A 22,727-nucleotide genomic window follows, 5' to 3' on the forward strand; every position below is an offset into this window, starting at 1 on the left:
AGAAACTGAAGAAAGAAAGTCGGATGACAGTCCCTTCGTGCGTTTGTAGGGCCATCAGGACATCTTTCCCTGACGATATACCGGAAAATTCGACGTACTCTCGAAACAGTTGCACGACAACAAGTTTTAGCGAGATGATGCCGATCGACGCCTGATTTGATGAGAGACTAACAAACTCATACCTTTATTATTGAAAATTATAATCAAATGGTGACATGTAGGAGATGACAAATATTTTATTATACAACTGGTAATTTATTATCAAATCATATTACCAGATTCTGATTGGGTAAGAAAAAACATTCTCGATCAAATAGCTTTTATTATCAAATCTGATAACGAAAAAAATGATTGAACTGTTTTCTGTATGGACCTATATCCCGGATTTATCGTTATAGAAATATAATTATCAATAACTTTATGTCACGGATACGTGTAACTTAGATAATGGTCATATAATGATAAGATAATGGTAATGCAGACGAATTTGATTTTTTCTCTGTTATAATGATGTCAGAATCCATTACTTATTTATAACGATTTTCAAAAAGCAAATGAATTATATAGTGACGATAACATACATTAGTTATCATAATAAAATATTACATTTTTTATGACTATGATCAAAAGTCACTAATGATTTGAACTGAAATTACTTGATGGAAATACATTTTCCTCTGAAAATAGCGTATTTCTATTATAGAAACAATTTTTAAACTGACATCACGATGTGATCATTCCAATTATAAACAATGTATTTCGAGTTAAAGATTTTCCGGTGTGTATTGACATAAAGGCACTATAATCGTACATATTAAAGTGGTGATCTAATGTTACATGTAACGCTTTCCCCGTTAAAATCGCTAAATTGTGATTGCGGCAAATAAAATATCTGTATATTGTTTTAATGCAAAATCATTTTTTCACGCCAATGAACCATTACGCTTTTCTGTTTAAAATTTGGTTTTGCGATAAATCTTGAGTGAGCCAAAATAGGAACGTTTACAAATCAAATTTGTTTAAATGATTCCAGTTGATAGGTTTTAACAGAATCTCGATGATAATACGGACCATTTCGATATAACATTGTTATTATTTTATATCCGTTAATCAAGATTTTCAAAAATGAATTTACGCCAAAAAATTAACCCTTATTGCTTGAATCTTTAAATATCATCGTAGAACTTTGAATCATCGAAAGAAATCGATAGCGTATAAATCGCTTTCATTTAACAAATCGACAGGTCGGTTACCTTATATACAATAACGTACCGGTAAAAAATGTCATATTCCCATATACATGTATGTATAAAAAATCACGGAACGATGAGGTTTTGTCATTCCGTTTTTTTGATATATCAATAACATTTAATATTTAAATTTCAATAATTGTTTGTAATGGCCAGTCATTATGTAAAATCTAGATTTTCAAATCATGTTGCATTTATACATCACATTTTAAGTACAATATTTAAGCAATAAACTGCCTAGATGCGGCAGACCTACTGGTATAACTGCCACATGTGTCACAGACAAACTGAATGGTGCGCGCTAGCGCACCATGATTGTTTGTCTGTGACACATGTGGCAGTTATACCAGTAGGTCTGCCGCATCTAGGCAGTTTATCGCTTATATTTACGTTCTATTAATGAATCGCAAAAATAAATCTTTGTTTACATTTTTTGCAAGTGAGATATTCATACGCCCTCAGGGCAACTTCAGTTATACTCTCATAGATGAAGCTGCTTTTTGTAGGGATTTACTAGTAATATATAAGGGCATTGCCACACCAAATGTAAATATATATCAGAATTTGCCCTATAGGTAATATCCATATCTATACACTACAGTTAATGAGAGCAATAACATGCCTGTTACGCACAACCAGTAATAATCGTATGATACGTTAGTATTTCAGCGTCTACCTCTTCTTCAACCACTCTTCATATGCTCCTCATTTTCCGCGGTTACCAGTTACATTACATATATTTTCTGGTCCATCTATACAGTAAATGCAGCCTTTTCAAGGGGTCCAAATGTTCTCCCAGGGTACACTAGGATAAAAAAGTAATATCCCTAACGTTAAAATTATTGACAAAACCATGGTCCATACCATAATTATAGCATTTTTTTTATATTATTGATGACTATATTGAAAACAATCATGGATGAAAATAGGGTCCATAACACATTTTTCACAAAGATAAATCAATTTTACTGTAACCTTGTAAAACGTGAACATTGAAAATTCTAGGGTTTACGTCATCTTGCATTTTGGAAATATTTGTTCTCTTTTGTAACTTTCATGGATTTTCTATTGATATCAATACGATTTATTTACTATTTTAAAATAACTGGAATTTATTTTTCTCGGTGTTGATACAGATGGTACCTTCCAATTCAAAGAAATCGATTGTCAGGAAATTCAACGCAAATGGTTCCATATATTACTTCTACGAACACACATATTACCCACTATGGGAAAATGTTGAGGCAATGGTAAATAAAAATAGAAAGGTGCTAAGCATGTTTTTATTTCGATCGATTATGACATTATATATATAGGGAGAGAGGGAGAGACTCGGTAGTGTACGAAACTGAGTGGTCTTATTCAAAGAAATATATTTCTTCACGACATGAAATATGCATTGGATCCGCAAGATAAAGGTAATATCAACCAGCCAATCAGATTGCGGGTTATATAACATGAAGGAATACAATCGCGATCTTTGACTAATAAGCGTACCAAAGAGCTATTATCTACCAATTTTATTATTAATTTGAAACTTCATATAATTGTTAACAACCAACATTTCTGATATGATTGCGTATATTTACCCAATTAGGCCAAATGTGATGTCGTGTTTATTATAATCATGACTCCGACGTAACTTCATATTTGATATTGATTACACGAACGAAGGACAACTTAATGCGGTGCTTGCTAGATTTCCAGCCATTTTAATGAATTTTCTCTTGGTTTGCAAACACGTTAAAAGATGGATAACTCTTAAAGGATTGTTTGGGTACTTCCGAATCTCTTAGTTTCACACATATTTTTTTTTAGATTCAAAAATGCAGTCAGTATGTTATGCACTTATTTATGCCAAGTAAGGGTCATTTAGATCGGAATCCATTTCTTAATTGTTTCTATTAATATGTAGAATTTTTTACTCCAATCGTAACATGCCTTAAAATGACTTTAAAAAAACCATATCAATATTGTCTAACAAGTATTCCATGAAAAAGCACATATCTCATCTAAGTAAAAAATATAGCTAAAATGTTTGAAGTTCTTGATATTTTTTACCATAGCTTTTTTTCTCAGACGCAATTCCGTGTCAGGATTGTAAAAGTTTCTCGTTGGCTTTTTTCGCTCCTCCACAAAAGTATGTTATACAATATACATCGATTGCATATAACTGGTAGATATGATAAACTGATATGAGTATATATTGTGTATGTAGGCCATAGAACGTAGATATGTCACACAAACAATTGACCATTAGAAAAAAAAATATTCCTCGGTAGTTTTGACCAAGAACAGTTCTCAATAAATTAAAAGTGCACACATTAAAACAAGGAATACAACATCACGTGTTTCAATATTTTTAATGTTGTTACTGAAAATGTGCAGATAGCCATATTTCTCTTTCCATCTATGATATATAAATAGGCTTGAGTTGATTTGACAATTTAAATATTTACATTTACATTGTGAGATATGATGTGGTTTTGAAATGACTGTGAGTTTGTTGTCGTATATCGTCATTTGTCATTATATTTAAAACGTGATCTCGCTGTTATTTGTGTTACGTCTGTCCATACGTTTAAACATGACTGGCATCATTTTTGTTTTTCTTCTTGTGTCTGAACCATGTTTTATTAAACATATACCGTTTTCATTCGTCCAAACAAGTAGTCTTTGTTTTTGTTAGATTTTGTTTTTTGTTATATTTGTTAAACATTTCGTCCAGACTTTGTGCCATTTTTTTCATTGCATTAAACATTTTTGTTTATATATTTTTTTCAACCTCATTATTGAAATATTACATGCTAACCTTCTACAAAATGTATACACCTTTCATTATTGTGACATTTATATTTTCTTTTTGATATCGTCAAAAATATCCAATTGTTTATTATCATTGTTCAGGAATCAAAGACAATGAATTTTCATTGTATTTTTTGTGTGTGTTTTTGTTGTTTATCAATATGTAGCCATCATTGCGACATATGTAACGTAACGTTGACGTAAGTGTAATTGATGATGTAGGAATAGCGTCTCCTTGGTTACAGTATTTGACGTTTTATTAACATTAAAAGCAGATGTTACGTTTCCAAAGACATTCATGTATCAAAATGTGGTACCATGCTATTATTTTTGTAGTAATCAAATATGTTATGCGTTTAGTCAAACAGGTATTGTGACAAGATGATTGGTAATACATACTGTTGCTTCAAACCTTGTCTCAATTATATATCCTTGTAAATAGACAATCGGAAATAGGGATTACCTCCCATATCGTAGTATCTAGCTAAGATTTAATACGGAGACAAAATTCTGCTCAATTAGTTTACAACTATAATGATACCTAACATTTTAAATGATTTATGATATTTTCTTATGTCGCATTAAATATTCTTTGAGTAACAACTTTGTAGATGTAACATCCAATCGCCTTTCTCTGTCATTGTTTTAATATCTTATATTTTTCGTTAACCGTTTGAAGTAATTATAAAGTAAGCTTGTATAATCAGTGTTTGATATTGTTCATATTATATATATTGTTTATATAAAATGTGTATATTTGTAAATTTTAAATCTCGATATATAACAATGTTTGGTATAAAATGTCGAGGGCCAACGTTTCGAACCGAGTAGGATCCTCCTGGATGGTTTGGGAGTTGGAATTATAGAACGTTCGGATAATTGTACCGTAGAGATTCCATGCGGGTACCGGCCTCACATATAACCGAGTAACACGTCAATTTAGATATTCTAAATTTCAATTTCAACCAATTTCATTACAATTGCAAGAGGATATGTGCCTACATAAAAACCTTTTGCATAACATTTCGTTAGGATACTAAATTATCAGACAAAGATTTATATACAATACATACATTATCCATCTTCTATTTAAGTAATGTTCAGTAATGTTCTCTAAGGCTCCATACGTGATTATTTCCCGCGGTAACCAAATCCCTGTGTAAAAAAATAAGGTGCCATATTTTATATTCTTTGAAGTAGACATTCTATTAATTAATCTGATTACTGTTTGTGAGGTGTTGATGTATAATTAGTCACGTGATTTGGATGGATCGATGTATATCGGTATGGATGAGTTTTAAAATATTGGTGTTGGGGATATTTCAGGTGATTGGTTGGACAAGATTTGCTTATTATAAATATGCGTATGTTTGTCCTACACGTCTTTTTTTCGATTTTACAAAGATTCTTTTTGACATATTGTCAAAAGCAATGTATCTTATCTCGTTCAAAGATGATAGTAAGCAACTATTGTTAAAGGAAAATTTACATCCTTTTGACATTTCTTTTTATTAAATTTCAATTTATTTGAAACACCTCCATGATAATATGATACTCTCATATATATTCATGAGGTAATTTTTTCGAGTATTTGATATAGCAGGTATGGTATTGCTCAATCAATATTTACGTTCAAATTCACGCCAGTAAACTGTAATCTGCGTGATGTTCCAGTAGATGCATGTATATATTTCTATCTTCGTGATGTTCCGGGAGATGCCAGTATACATTTTTATCTCCGTTATATCTCGGGAGATGCAGGTATATATTTTTTATCTCCGTGATGTATTGGGAGATACAGGTATATATTTTTTATCTCCGTGAGGTATCGGGAGATACAGGTATATATTTTTATCTCCGTGATGTATTGGGAGATACAGGTATATATTTTTATATCCCAATGATGTTTCGGTAGATACAGGTATATATTTTTATCTTCTTGAGGTATCGGGAGATAAAGGTATATATTTTTATCTCCGTGACATATCGGGAGATACAGGTATATATTTTTATCTCCGTGACATATCGGGAGATACAGGTATATATTTTTATCTCCGTGATATATCGGGAGATACAGGTATATATTTGTATATCCCAATGATGTTTCGGTAGATACAGGTATATATTTCTATCTCCGTATATCAGACGCGTGTTATGCGAAATTTGGCATTAATTTGGAGATTATTGATTTGTATAATTTAGTCCAAACAAATCCTTGTTTTCTGTTTTGCTGTATCGTGCAACAAAATATATTGTTTTCGTGTCATTAACAACATGCCATCTTAGGATGGTTTACAGTTGATATGTTTTATTGATTCTAATAAACAAAGAGAGGTGCCATATTTTTAATAGAATTGATCACAGTGATTGCCCTGATTCCTACGCCTATTTTCTGTATATATTCGTATCATATGAGTGTACCATATCGACTATGGGGCTAGGAATGTGTTCCTGTGAATATAATCATATCATCACTGCCCAAAAAATGAGAAATATAGTTTTTGTTGATATTGAGGTTTTTAGTTAGTTTAAAAGATAACTGCGAAAAACAATTAATTTGATGTCATATGACATTTTGAAACTTCAAGTATCTGTAGTAAGTCAATGTGATTCACACACCTTCGTCTTCAGGGAGTTCTAAGCATCAACTTTTTTTTCAATTTACAACTATTGTATATTTATTATGTTAATTAATATAATGTTTATTGTAGTCAGTTGATTCAGTATTTTTTTTATTAAGATTGAACTTATCATATATATAATTATTAAGTTGGCTTTTGTAATCGATATGGTTCTCTTTTTTACTTCCGGTTATAACTATTAAACAGAAAATATCAATCTGTTTTTGTAGAATCAGCGTACAATTCATCGTGCGCATAAAGAGTTGCATATCATCTTAAACACTACTAAATATTTTTCTATTTTACTTTGATCAAAAGTCAAAACAATACTTTGTAAAAATATCAATAATGTATTTTGTGGTAGTTTTGAACGTATTTTTGTTGGTAAAATACATAATCACTAGTTTTCATTATTTGTCCCAAAACAAATATATATCTCGTCCATATAGCAAAGCGTATACATCTGATCAATAAATGTTATAAATAATTTGATTTCTCCAAGGTGTAAAAATGTTTTTTTCTTCTTCATGTGCGGTACGAATAAAAATCTACGCGATTAAAATGTCTTGTTTTTGTTGTTTTAACAATTGTCTGTGTGTATGTGTTTTCGGTTTGCTGTGTGTCCTAAATTTTAATGACTTATTTAACCCTTTCAACCCTAAGAAACTTTAGTGGACTCTGCCATTCTTTCATAAGTTGAAGTCCAATATGGTCAGTAGGGGTGAAAGGGTTAAGAAAAATAAATTTGATCAGTAATAATACTTGAATACGCGGCATATACACTGTTACATACTGTAAACTATCTTTGGATAAAGAGAGCAGTAGATTTAGCATGTCTATCAGGTCATCAGAAATATTTACAGTGATTTCCAAAAATTGTTTTGCCAATGATTCCGCATACAGTCTCTAAACAACAGCGAGTAGATTCATAAGTAGATGGGTACGTCACTCCGTTATTGTATATAGCAATTATTGTAATGTAAAGTGTAGAAATAAATTACCTTTAACCTCATGTCGCAAACTCTTGAGGAAAACAAAGTTTTTTTTAACTCTTTGCCCTCGTTTGGAATCATGGAAGAGACCGGATCTGATGGCGATTCTGGCATTTCTACCTAAGGGAATAAACGTTTTTTGTTTTTATTTTTTACCTATTTGAGATTACGAACGTGAGCAGGTGACAAAAAGAAAAACCCCTTGAAGAAACAAAATATTGTTTTCTCTATTACTGATGATCAAGGAAGAGAGCAGGATTGATCTGGGCCCCAGAATCTACAAATTAACCTCCATTGTGTCTGCGTTAACGTATTTGAACCGTTGATTCATGTGAAATAGAAGACTGCCATGTCCAGCACGTCCACTCTTCAGCCGTATATTGTGATAGAACTGTAAATCAACCAATGAATGAGCAATCAACCGTGAGCAGCTCACGACACCATACAAACCAACTGCAGACAAAGTGCCATGTCTCCCGTAAATCGGGAGATCTGGTTGATTTTCAAACCACTTATGTATCAATGCACTGGCCATAATTCATACCTACAATACATATACCTACCACAGCAAGAAATGTACGGAAATCATTCAACACAACAAACAGAGAAATAATACATAGACACTGCAATATGCTACATTTACATATTCATTAGACAAATCACAGGTTACAGTCTACTAATACTCAAACATATTTATAATGTAGTAATGTTAAATGTGAAAAACTGATATGTAAGTATATTCTATTTTTTTAAGTGTCAGTTATCAAATAGTTTAAGTTATCATGTAAAAAATTCCACTGAATACGTCATTTCCCTTTCTCTCACATTCATTTTATGCTGCTTGTATTTGTACAGAAAATGTCCCTCGTTAGCAGCACGTGTTCCGTGGATACCATAGCTGTCCACCTCAGTGATGTTGGGCAGCGACAACTGTTTACTAAGACAGGCTATTACAAGGTAACGGTATGTTTTAATACAGCCATCTGGAATACTTCAAAGGTAGTCACTTTCCAGAGATTCTATTTTCGCTTTTTTTACAGCATAAGATGCCGTCATTCTGTTTTTGATGACGTACCTTTCTGGATTTATAGAAAACACATTTTTATGTGTATATTTTGAAAAGTTCCTTAGCCAAAATACGTTAAATTTTGGTGGAAATTACAGCTTAAATCGTGCGTTTATTTTTATTGTTATTTTAAGGATTTGATTTTCAAAAACAAATGAAACATTTAACTACATAAGTAGCAAACTATATTGTATTACAGCAGCCTTCTGCTTTTATCTTTTTAAAATTTCAATAATTTTTTGGATTAGCCAAAAATCACGAAAAATCTTGGTGAAAAGATAAAAAAACGTAACAATGATAAAATTGATAATTTAAAATAGTTGGTACATAGTGATGACTAGCGTGTATTATTATTAAAGGGTATAAACCATAAATTTGATTTTTTTATCTTCCAGGGCGCCATTGTAGCTATCAAAAGTATTAACAGAAGCAGTCTTACTGTCAACAAGCCACTTCTTATAGAGGTCAAACGGGTAAGTGACTTTGACACCAGCTAAACATCTTACTCCCTCCCACGCTCTTGTTGTATTAGTCGTTCACCATTTTAGTCGTATATCAGTTTCATCATTCTGCAGACAACGTAGTATGCCGGAATGTTAATTCAGTATTTAAAATGCAATGTTGTTTATCTCTTAGATTTTGCTAATACTTGATTTCGCGAACTTACTTCTTGAGATATGTTTGCAAATGCATGATTTTGCGAACGCTGATCAAGAAATTATGATCAATTGATGAACTCTTCATGACTCGTTTATCGATAACTACTAGCTTGCCCGTTATCCAAATATATGATTTTTATGCAAATAATTGAATTCACGTCTAACTGCCTTCGCGTTTTGATACGAAAAAAGGCCCATGCGAATTATAAGTGATTTTTAGTACATGCCACCCTGAAATGAATTAAAACCATCTTTAAACTAAAAAAATGATTTTATGCATTTAAGTACCTGAAATATACACCATTGTTTGAATCAATCCCAGTTTTGTTAATATGACATTTTAACGTTTCAGATTAAAGACCTCCAGAATGACCATACAGTACGCTTCCTAGGGGCCTGTATAGATCCGCCAAACATGTGTATACTTACAGAATATTGTCAAAAAGGCAGTCTACAGGTAAGGCTGAAATAATAGACTTATTGAATGTGTTTATTCTTATCAAATTGGTAGTTTACTACTAAATCAAAACTAATCGACTCGCTGAATATGTATATTCTTATCAAATTGAGAGTTTACATACGATGCCTATCCCACAGTACAAAAAGTATGACGATATGTCAAGTTTACTCATAATATCAAAACTGTTAATTTGTATATTTTGATAGGTCAAAATAATTTGAAGCAAAAATAATTCATTTCCCTTTGAAATTTTGAAACAGCCCATAACATGATTACGTTATTTCTCTCCTTAGTCTCACTGTAACATATTGTAAACCATTTTTCTTGCAGGATGTTTTAGAAAATGAACAAATCAAATTAGACTGGATGTTCAGATACTCCTTGATGCAAGACATATTAAGGGTAAGTTAACAAACATTCATTAATTAATAAGCTCAGGATTCTGAGCTTATCTTCGCTGTATTCTATATCAATATGACTAGTCACTATATTCATGTCGGGATATCGGGCCGACCATTACTGCAACATTGAAACGTTACTTTAAGAACGTCGATGTGGCGCAGCGCTATAAGGTGCGAGTATTTCTGGCTAGGCGATTGGGTGCCATAGATCGAGAGTTCGAGGCCTGGTCAGGACACGAGTCATAAAATGTTCTTCCTTTGTCATTTGCGCTACTGTGTTATATATAAAAGCATGCATATTTAAGCTTGATATTCCACTTCATGACGTTGTTAGAGTGCACTTTGCAGACGATGCTAGCGGATCTGTTTACCGTTTACTTACAGCTCATGTTATTTTTAAAGCATCTTATTATAACCATTTGCTCATGTTTGAAACGTTTTAAACATTTTTAAAGCATCTTATTTTAAAATAAATGTCAGTGTGACATGTTTGGAATACAGCTTTATATAATCCAGTCTACAAGTACACGAATTACTGATATTGATCAGGAACATGCGGACATAAATATAACATATATATAATGACACTAACTATGTCATAGATTTATCTGAAAAGAATTCATTAAGTCATTATCTAAGTCATGGAAGAATTATCTATTGAATTACAGAGAAAATCACAATAACCAGCTGATTCGTACTCAAAGGACTATGAATTAAATATATCTGTACAGTGCTTACCAATACGCTTCGTTAAATACTTAAAGTAGTTAGGGAACACGCAGTGGACTTTAACAGAGCTGACATGACATGTGATGATCGTGAGCTGGGTCATTGTCTACAGACTCGTCAGCTTAATGAATCCGGAACTGATATATAAAACTGTTCAAAAATGTAAAATAATGTTAAATAATTGTGTCGGGAAATTTATTGAAAAATTATCTAATACGAATGTAGTGATAGTAAGCAGTTTCGGTTTGTAATGTAAAGTATAAATTCTAGGCACTACCGCAGCAGGATGACCATTGACTTTCAGCAATGTCGGAAGTAAAGTACATTTCATCTTGGATCTGGCGGATGGTCTATGTCTTATGAATACGTTTCATTACTGAAAAAAAGACAGAAAAGAAACTTCAACGTTTGGAGTTAAAAAGAAGCATTAAAACACTGATAATGGAGACGCTTATACGCCATTAAGATAACTAGACTGAGACACAGGGTAGGACCTTGGATTTCTGACAAACGTACTTGATAAGTCGCCATATATTGGTGTGGTGGTATAGGGGAACAACATATCGCATGATCCGATCAAAGAGAATACGTGATTGATCAAAGCTGGCAGTAATTCCGAACCTGCTATCCCGCGACGAATCACGATAGGTCGGATTCCCGCAGAATACAGAAAGACTTTCAAAGACGTATGCATTAAAAGAGTAATTTGAATGCTCCACGGCATCACCACAATTGTCCTCATAGAAAAGACATGCAACGACATGACGCATATATATGTTGTTGACTGGGTAAGTTCATTTAAAGATGCATTTTAAGAAGTATTTCTAAAATCCCAGTATGTCCCATATTTACAAGTATTCGTATTTGCAAGGCAAAGCCATGGACTAAAATAACTAGACAGATTTACAGTTTATGATAGAATACATGACAGCGAAATCGTGACGTCATTCCAATGCGCGGAAATATATTGTGTTCTACACAAAACACAGCCATTCAATTTTTGAATTATCGAAATTTCGAGACACGACCCATCTAACATTTATCACCAAACACAGAAAGTACATTTTACTTCCGGTCCTATACTAAGACAGTATCAACTGTAGATGTCAGAGTAAGCAGATAATTCAAGCGAATGCAAAATCTACTATAGTGACATGCCCCTGTGATAGCAACGTTTAGGCCTCCTCGATATCCCTGATCGATCGGACCGCGTTCCCATCATATTGTCTAGCAATCGAGCTGTTGTAGCAACCACAAACTGTCGCCATGTCCTTATGCAGCAGATGGGTAGGTTTACGCCATGTTTCGTTGCTAATTCAACCTATACTTTTAATTCCAAATCGACGATCCTATGGAAATTGCTAGTCGACGGCGTAAAATGGTTTTATTTTTGCGAAAAATTCAAAAATGAATTTAACAAAATAAATATACTTCGTAAAATAACATCACGTTGTTCAATAAAATACAAGAGAGTATACTCACTCTTTTAATTCAAAATTATTACTTGCATGCAATATTTTGTTTACCAGTCTGCAAGCGACTAAATGCTGTCCCAGCTGTTTAACCAAAATTACCGAGCTCCCGATAAGACGGACATTTTAAACCATAACTTGAATTTGTTAACATACCTTCCAAAAAGAGGCACTGAAAACGTCAATATCAATTTAAAGTGTTATTACATAATAGTTTTGGTCGATTTAAATGCCAGAGCCATGCAGGCGAACATACCACATCATGCTGATGCGCAATATGACGTTTTTCCGCAAAATTTCAATCGGCTATGTATACCATAACCATATCAAGGCACACTTATTTATAAACAGGAATAATTTCCAAGACTATAATGATACAAGCTTAAGTGCAAACAAGCTCCATATCACCCATTGTTATGACTTGCTGGTATTTTAACATTGGTGTCATAAAAATGATGGTATGTTGCAAAGGTGAAATGATTTTTTAAAGTATCGGCGATAAATCTTTATAAAACACTGAGATAAATTCACTTCGTCAAAGTAAACATGACGACTTACTACCAAAAAAAATTTTACATTTAAAATAATTTATATTTCTTACCACAGATCTATAATTAAATTATCTTACAGGATTATTTTTTTTTAAATCTTCAGACATCGGGACATTCATATCCCCGTCTGTGTTTTAACATCTTTATGGTTCTCCCATTTTACAGATTTCCTTTTTTTCTAATAATTGAAGAAGAAACCAGCTGCACGATGCGGTTCTAGTAAGATGTATCTTTTATCGTATCTGTAGATAGATTCATATCAAAGAAACTATACACTTGTGGTAATTTGTAAAATATCTTGTACAAAGAGATAGCCTTATATTCAAGGATTGTAAAGCATGATCTTGTGATGTTTACTTTTTGTATTTTTAGGGTATGACGTACCTTTCTAGCAGCGATATCCGTAGCCATGGTAACCTTAAAAGTACCAATTGTGTGGTGGACGGCCGCTTTGTGTTAAAGATCACAGACTTTGGCCTTCATGCTCTCAGGAGTCCACCGGAAGATGTCGAGGAGGGCATGTATGCCTACTACAGAAGTTAGTATGCTTATCACAAAATACAAATATTTAATTTACGCGTACTAAAATACCTGTTTCAAAATATATATGCCTGAATGTGTATACGTTACATGTAATATTTGTACTGTATAATTCGTATGTAATTAAGTTAATATGTGTATTTGCTACACCTTGAGTTGACCTTGATTCCTATGGCGATTGTCAGTGGCAGAACAGAAGACGTTTACCACTCTGGAACACCTGGTCGTGTTACTGTCGTGTTTATTTTATCTCAAAGTGACTATATCATTGTTTACATATAGCTCCCGTGATTTTGATTTTGAACTATAGCTTTGGTATTACGGATGCTATTATTCCTTAGAATTCAAACTTGATATGCAGCAGAAGGGACTAAACATTTGCCTATTATACATATTATTCAATTAATGCGAAATAATTAAAATTTTCAAAAAATTTAATAGATAAAAAAACATTCGGTGGGTAACTTTTATAAATATTGATTAAAATTTGCAGAATAATTCAGGGGACGTTAATACTACTTACTGCCTTATTTAATTGCATCTTTTGAAACGTTCATTTATTAAGAAAAGTTGATCACATGACCCTTATTTTTGGCGCGTTCCGTTTTCTTTAAAATAAATATTCACTCGTTCAGATATGTGTTTTTTATTTTCCTAACTGGAAAGCGATGTAATAATAAAATCCATACTATGAAGTACAGTTGAGCACTTTAAAGAGTGCATACAGATAAATATTGGGATAGTAATGTATTTGAAGTTTAATGAAACAAGCCGGTGATTGCTCGATTAATTATCAAACACACTCCATGCTCATCATTTATCACATTTGGCTCGTTCCGGCCTTAGTAAATTATTTACATCAAACTGTTCACCGAACTGTTATATTTTCTTTTAAATTACAAAGATTCTTTGACATTTTCATTTTTGCAGTTTATGGAGGCATTTTATTGAACTGAAAGGTCGTTGACATTAAAATGCCAATACGCTGTAACTGTGCCTGTGTATAGGCGATCGATCGTTCGTTGTTTTGACCATGCATGGTAATTAATAACCAAAGGGACCTGATAATTTCTTACAATCTATACATAATCAGACATTCCCTGGTGCGTATAACGCATTTTCAGACGATGTTCATTACCGACTACATAATGAACACTGAAAGTGTAATTTTTACCGAATTTTAATCTAGTCATATCAAACGTCTGATATATGATATACACACTTAGGTAATATCCAATTACACATAGACTGTAACAATCTCCCAGGTCCCCGTGATAGTCACCATAACCCTGATGAATCACTGTTACATGCATTAAGTGCTTTCAGTGCAAACATGTCGTTTTTGTATTCCACGAACACCGGAATAATGTTAGATTGTTACCGTGATCAAGTGATCAATTTCGATAAAACGAGAACTATACATTTACATAGAGACCTTTAAAAAAAGTACTGTACATTAATTACTGCACACAGCCTGCGGGCTTTACGATTCGGTTTACATCTAGGGATGTATTTCGAGAGCAATATGTAGATTTCTCTTTTTTTTCGTAATTTAGGAAAATGCAGGTTGTACGTTGTTATTTGTTTATATAACAATAAAAAAACCTGAAATACATAATAAAAACAGATCTAAAATAAAGTATAATGTTAACTACTCCCAACAAAAAGAACCGATCAAAAATGTAAACTCTTATTGGTTTATGTATACATGGATAAATAATGATTTTTGTTTTAGATTTTATAAAATGCTCATGAAACCCTTATTTTGCAGTGTATATGGATAAAAAAAACATGTGTTTCTAATAGCAACGTCTTCTTCACTGATTAAATGTAAATACTTCATAACATTTATGACACATTCCTTATATTTGAGTCGGGGATGTGATAATGAAATCAAAAATCTTTATTACAAAAACTATACATTGTCATCATTATCATCCCGGTTACATACAATGGCCATATGATTTGTTTAGCTATACAGGCGATGCGATGTTTGTAATGTGATTTGATAAATACCTCAACCAAATATTTACACGGAGGATACATAAATACAAATCTAAAAGAATATGCCTCATTCTAAACCCGCAAAGACGATGATAATACTTTAACAATTGAAACAGTTACTGGTGTTTGATGTCTTATAAGTGCTCTATAACTCGGATATGTATTGCGTTGTTGTTTTATCCTAATTCCACGATAGTCGATGTCATTAATAAGCCTATTTTGAAAATAAGCCTGTCTTGAATATACACCTTTCGTGGAAATAATAAATCCTTGAATTACATTATGTAATGTTCAATTAAAAAAGTGTCCGATATTCGGAAATTATTATTTACTGAAACAAAATAAGTCTGTATTTGCTTTCTATTATGTAAATTTCATGGTACCAGGATTCATATCGTACAATGGAATATAATGCTTGAATATGAGGTCATGATTTCAATCACGTACATTGTATATGCAAATATCGTGCTTCACCGTGAGTGCGAGAGGGAAAGTATACCGTCTGGTTATCATGGATTCTGGAACCATTGATTCGTCTGAACTATTGTGATTTTATCCTAAGGCAAGAAATTTTCCGGATAAGTGAGCGACAGTCCTTCTTTATGTTATTCTGTGATGAAGCCACCAGCTACTACAAAACACTCCGCTCAGATAAACGACCACGAATATCAACAGTGCGATTAACGCATGAAAAATGCAATCAAACATACGTTATTCTATGGAAGTAATGGTACTCATTTTCCAATTTTAACAACAAGTAAGTAAGCCTATGAAAACAAAGGTTCTTATGTAACAATATACTTTCAGAACAACTCTGGACGGCGCCTGAGCTTCTACGTATGCATCACCGACCCCCAGAGGGAACACAGAAGGGAGACGTATACAGCTTTGCGATCATCTGTCAGGAAATCGTGTACCGTTCAGGAGTATTCTACTTAGCTAATCTTGATCTCAGCCCAGAAGGTAGGTAATACTATCCCATAGGTAGACTGTCATGTCGCATTTCGTCTTTACTGTACCAGTTAGTTATTGTTCTGTGTGCACATTTAGATATATAGTTAGTGCTGTTTGTGTGTATCAAGGTTTCTATATAAATCAATGTTTAGACTTTATGATTTGATTTGCAGCAAAATTTATTCTGGGTTTAATTTATCCGGTATTAATTTTAATCAGGAATGATACATTGTATATCTTGTTTGTAAGGCACAGTCTGACCAAAATAGTATTCTTGTCTTTGACGTTATATCACCAAGGGAAAAATAAATGCATTTGGCCAAGTTTTACTCGGCAGCTAAAATGCTGTAATTAAGTGAATATTAACATTCTGATTTTTTAAAAAAATTTTTTTAATAAAAATAATAAAAGATAAGTAACATCAATATACATTTTACAGTAAAAGTAATCTATTTCTCAAATAATTCGTATGTTATACTGAGTACTGTAAAAGTGGATATTTTCGCGTGTGGAAATTTTCGCTTAGCCAGCTTCCAAAGTGTTCGCGGTGTGTATATTTTCGCGCCGTCAAGATATTTTTGCGCTAACTTGTATCTTTTATATTTAGTATTGTTATGTGTTAATATATTCGCGTGTGGAAATTTTCGCGGAGATTTACTGATAGCGAAATAAGCGAAAATTTCCACACCGCGGATATTTCCACTTTTACAGTAATTCAATAACCAAAGCCGAATGGAAAATGTTTATCATGCTTAGTGTATTTGAATAAGCCACGTCTGCACTTTTGGATAGATGATTTATTCTTACCATGATTATTGCACAGTTGCACAATTTGTCGTTTCTGTTGTTTTTTTGTTTGTGTCTTATGTTATTATATCTCGGTAATGTCGGGAATCAAATTTATGGCAAAAAGTACAACAACAACAAAAAAAGTCATAAAAATGTGTTAGTCGTAGACCTCACCTATACACGACCGAGTATGCTGTTTTTGTTGTTTGTGTTTTATTATTTCAGGGTTGTTTTTGTAGCATTTATTGTTTGTTTCGTTGTTTCGTATTGTTTATGTAGAACGTATATTGGACAAAAAGGAACAACGCCTTAGCGTTGGAAGAAGTAAGATTCTTATTGTATCAAATAAACAAATCCTCTGATATAATCATCCTTATCTGAAATAATTTTATATCATTAGTTGTTTCCTCATTGTTATTTTGCTCATATATATTGTTGATTAATTTCACATATTCATTCACATATAATAATCCAAAAAAGTATGAAAAATTGGAAACTATATCCACCATCAATTATTTGTATATAATTAACATTAAAACATAGTTAACATATTGATATGAATTATTTCAGATAAGAATCCATAAAATTCTATTTGTAAAATGCAACCCATTCTATTTTCATTTGATTCCATCAGCGCCTCATTGTTTGCACGTAAATCGCACGACCTTAAAATGATTTGCCTGTGAACCGGCTTTAGTCTACGGTGTTGCCTCCCCTTTAGTACCTACACTTTCTCTAGACAAATACATATATCTCTCCACTATCCTGTGTCTCCTCGCCCGGACACAAAGGGATATATATATGTTTTCCTTTATATCTCCAATATGTTGTCGATATTCTTACTACATCTAGGTAGTTTCTTGATGTCTCTAAGTGGGTTTACATTTCATCCCTACGTGTTCCTGAATGACCAGAATGGAGTGTCTTTACCTTGTGAATGCCTTGTAATTTCCTGCTTTTGTCCCAAAATCTGAAGTGGCCTTGAACCTGTTGTTTTAGAGTTGATATAGCCTAATGTTTCCGCACGAATGATCTGTCCTACGTCTCACTATCCTGAACTGTTGAATGATCTCATACAGATATCATTGCACTGATGCGCAGGTCGGAACTAGTTTTTGGGGTTTTAATCTCGCACAACACCGCCTTGTTAACATCCTGCATAAAATACTTTTATATATTCGTGGGTCCATACATATAGATATTCGCAGGGTATTTATTTTCTCGGTATATTTAATGACTGCGAATATATCGAGATAAAATATCCGGAGAATATTACCGACTGTACAGTACATTTTATACTCAACATTGCACTGTTCTCTGATAGTTCTTTGTCTCTTTACTAAAATGTAATGCCTATACATGCGTTAAAGATTGTCTCGTTCTTCTATCGGATTGTATTATGAACTATTACTGATTTTCAAGAACACGACAGCCCTTGTCAATCTGCTTAACAAACATATTAAATAAACATATATATATTCAGCTACCTGTCCCACATTGGGGTCGTGTGTTGTAATGTTTAAACAATGTTTGACGATTTGTTAATTTTCGTTGTAATTGTTGTTTACTATATTGTTTACACATATTGTTTTTGTCGTTATTGTTTTACGTGTATACTATAATTGTCACATTCCTAACATCATCCTTTGTTATAGCCTTGTGACCAGTATTATCCCGATAAGTATGACCACATGGTTGGTGTTTGTGTATCATTTGACCAGGACGTGTTATAAATGACATTTTATTACCATACTTGGGTACAGTAAAGTCATGTACAGTTGATTGGTTAAGTATCGAGATTTTCCAAAACTACAGATATCATATCTTTAGTTGGTTTCGGTGGTATCAGGATGGTAAGTATTTAATCAAACAGAATTTAGTATATCGCAACCATATGTCGTTGCATAATGTATGTAGTTTTTTTCCGTATAACAAAATCCTCTAAAATAGTGAATAAAGTGAACAATTCCCCTCCTTCTACTACCAAGGGGCCGCGGTGGCCAAGTGGTTAAGGTGTCCCGACACTTTATCACTAGCCCTCCACCTCTGGGTTGCGAGTTCGAAATCTACGTGGGGCAGTTGCCAGGTACTGACCGTAGGTCGGTGGTTTTTCTACGGATACTCCGGCTTTCCTCCACCTCAAAAACCTGGCACGTCCTTAATTGACCCTGGCTGTAAATAGGACGTTACACAAAATAAATCAAACTAAACCAAATCCTTCTACTACCCGTCTAAAATTACAGTATGCATATCAAAAGTCATAGTGACTATGTCGTTTGGCCTTGTCGTAGCCATGGCTTCGATATCGTGATTTGGGCGACCTAGTGACCAGACCTAACACACTTCTCATGACATTATAGACACTGCAATCGAATTCTACTGAAGGTCTGTACTGTATTCAGTCCTTAAAAGAATGATAATATCACCATAGATGTGGTTACGTGGCTGTAACTTCTACACAAAGACACATTTTGGTAGACCTAATTTGATTTGTAATGTATTGCTTCTGGTCAATAGTAAGTGAAATTAGTTCATGAATGGCGGAGTAATTGGTTGATGGTTCAAACACATTACGTGATATCGGTACTGTCTGACAAAGGGGTCATAGATAATCTTGATGGAAATATTCATTTAGTTAGCAGTTAAATATCACGTTGTGGATGGATGGAGTTATATTAGGATGTTTATAAAATATGGTGCAAGATGGCGGTCATAGTTTATCACTGAAGGAGTAGATCAATTGTCTGGATGAACCACCAAAAATACAGCGAACTACCCCCAACCCATCTTTTAAACCTTATGTTCAATGGAGAATAATGTATGTAGACTCTATGTGGTTTTCGTATGGTTGTGCTTCCACACGCGTGATTGTTGGTGTGTGAGATTACGTATGCATATGTGTGGTTTTTGTATGGATGTGGATCGACACGCGTGTTTGTAGATGGGTGCGATTACGTATGTTTATGTTGAGTCTTTGCTATGTGTGACATGTTAGAACTAGGGTTGTGATAAGAGACAATGACGAGTATTGTATTAGTACCTCGTATATCTCGCTTATTTAATCTATATTCATTTTTAATGATACCACATAATTTACCCGTTGTAATACGACCTTACAAAATGTTATTGCTAATTCACATCAATCAAAATATTTTGAGATAGTTTCCATTAAACAATATTTTCTCATGTCTACTTGAATAAGTTTCAAGTTTTCCTAAAGAGTCATTAGGACAGAGATACGCAACAACGTATGACGAAACTTAAAGGTACACAATAACCGATCAAACTGTTTACAAGGACATCTAATTTTTACGATAACACTGTCAAAATTGGTTTATTGTGAGGCTGTATACGTATTCTGGCTCTGGAGATATCTGTTTAGTTCATTAAATCCCATTATTGATTTCTCCAATGCTGTGCACGGCAGTATCGATATCCAATTTCCGTTATAGAAAATTTAGGTTGCATTCTTGTCGTATTGAATCACGGTGTGTCTCAACAACTCTATATTCACCCCGAACGCCTGTTATCTGCGGTCTAGGCCGGACAGGGAAGCGACTCTCTTCCGAACGCCTGTTATCTGCAGTCTAGGCCGGACAGGGTAGTAACTCTCTCCCGAACGGCTGCTATCTGCAGTCTAGGCCGGACAGGGAAGTAACTCTCTTCCGAACGCCTGTTATCTGCGGGCTAGGCCGGACAGGGTAGTAACTCTCTTCCGAACGCCTGTTATCTACAGTCTAGGCCGGCAGGGAAGTAACTCTCTTCCGAACGCCTGTTATCTACGGTCTAGGCCGGACAGGGTAGTAACTCTCTTCCGAACGCCTGTTATCTACGGTCTAGGCCGGACAGGGAAGTAACTCTCTTCCGAACGCCTGTTATCTACGGTCTAGGCCGGACAGGGTAGTAACTCTCTTCCGAACGCCTGTTATCTACGGTCTAGGCCGGACAGGGAAGTAACTCTCTTCCGAACGCCTGTTATCTACGGTCTAGGCCGGACAGGGAAGTAACTCTCTTCCGAACGCCTGTTATCTACGGTCTAGGCCAGACAAGGAAGTGATTCTCTTCCGAACGCCTGTTATCTGCGGTCTAGGCCAGATAAGGAAGTGATTCTCTTCCGAACGCCTGTTATCTGCGGTCTAGGCCGGGCAGGGAAGTGACTCTCGTTTATTTCGAAAATAGGAATTTAACTACCAAACATAAAATGAATATACAGGTAGGGTGTACAAAGATGCTAGTACCTTCCCTATTAGTACTGGATATTTCCATGCTGGTAAATAATTCAGCTGTAAGTTATATGTATATTTTTTGGTTTGTCATCGTTGATATTTTCAGAGTAAGCTGACTCAATCAGTTGAAAAACATGTATTGTTGTATGACATTATGTGTGGTTTTAATATTAATATAATTAGTTAATCAAATATGTCGGCCTTAGTGTACATGCATGATCATTAGAATTTGATAAAAAAAAATACATTAAGATTTGCAATTAAATTGAACTTCTGGTTTGTAATGGTGACATCGCAAGATAGACCAGCCCCAGATATAACACACATTACCCACCACTACCTGTTTGACCCTCCTCAGTTGTCTTTCTAGCTAACATAAAATATATATTAATGGTGATATAATAAGAGTTCGTTCGATCCGGAAATTGCGGCCCGTCATCCTGATCCAACTTTAACATGGCCGATTATATAATACCTGGAAACAGGCTGACGGTGAAGTCGGCATACAATCAATTCGGTGATAGCTTGTTTCCGAATGAAAAGCGGCGAAATAGATTGTCTACTTTATTATTCCTGTACCAGACGTGTTATTGTATGTCCCGATTATCATCTGGTGCCAGGTCAAATCACACGTGCTGGGTATCCGTCTTGTAACTCCGTGCGTGGCAACCTTCCATTTGAAGTCATTTTTCATCTGAATTAATATTCACTGTAGTAGCAAATTCTACTCAACGCGATTCTTTAAACAAAATATTTTGAGGGGTTTTTTGAACGAAGTTATATAAAATTGTATATTTCGCAGCAGTGCTTTACAAAACAAAAATAATCAATTCAGAATTCAAACGCATGATAAAGAGAGAGAGCAAATTCTATAAGAATTTCAATGTTAACTAAGTATGTAGGTGTAACGATGCATAACTTTCAATTAGGAAGGTACAGAAGGTACTAAGGATACTTAATACTTAATAAACTGAGAATCGGATGCAGCACAACAGAAATACTAAGTGTCTAAAAGAAATTTCACAATCTTCATAGAGAATAAATTACTTATTCAAAACTTTTCATAATTGTCAAATTTTGGATTTAAACATAACGCCAAGTACATTCGTATCTCTAGACTGACGAAGTGGGGTTGATGTATTCAAGGATCTGTATGCATGAATTGGCGACGTGGAGATAAGACAGTTTTGTTAGGGCTAGGTTAAATC

The 22,727-nt window shown here is 33.9% G+C and overlaps 1 protein-coding gene across 2 annotated transcripts in view; it reads left to right on the forward strand.

Moving 5' to 3' along the window:
• LOC117315776 (atrial natriuretic peptide receptor 1-like) overlaps positions 1-22,727 on the forward strand; it is a 349,153-nt gene that overhangs the window by 294,004 nt on the left and 32,422 nt on the right. Inside the window, exons 10-15 of one of the 2 annotated variants that reach the window (XM_033870136.1) lie at positions 8,524-8,631; positions 9,130-9,207; positions 9,746-9,850; positions 10,184-10,255; positions 13,379-13,544; positions 16,358-16,513. In XM_033870136.1, the coding sequence (XP_033726027.1) occupies positions 8,524-8,631; positions 9,130-9,207; positions 9,746-9,850; positions 10,184-10,255; positions 13,379-13,544; positions 16,358-16,513 (685 nt within the window). The remainder of the gene's footprint in view (positions 1-8,523; positions 8,632-9,129; positions 9,208-9,745; positions 9,851-10,183; positions 10,256-13,378; positions 13,545-16,357; positions 16,514-22,727) is intronic. The other variant, XM_033870135.1, reaches the window with a different exon arrangement.

Source organism: Pecten maximus, chromosome 17, assembly GCF_902652985.1.
Source record: "Pecten maximus chromosome 17, xPecMax1.1, whole genome shotgun sequence".
In the NCBI taxonomy this organism is placed as follows: Eukaryota; Metazoa; Mollusca; class Bivalvia; order Pectinida; family Pectinidae; genus Pecten; species Pecten maximus.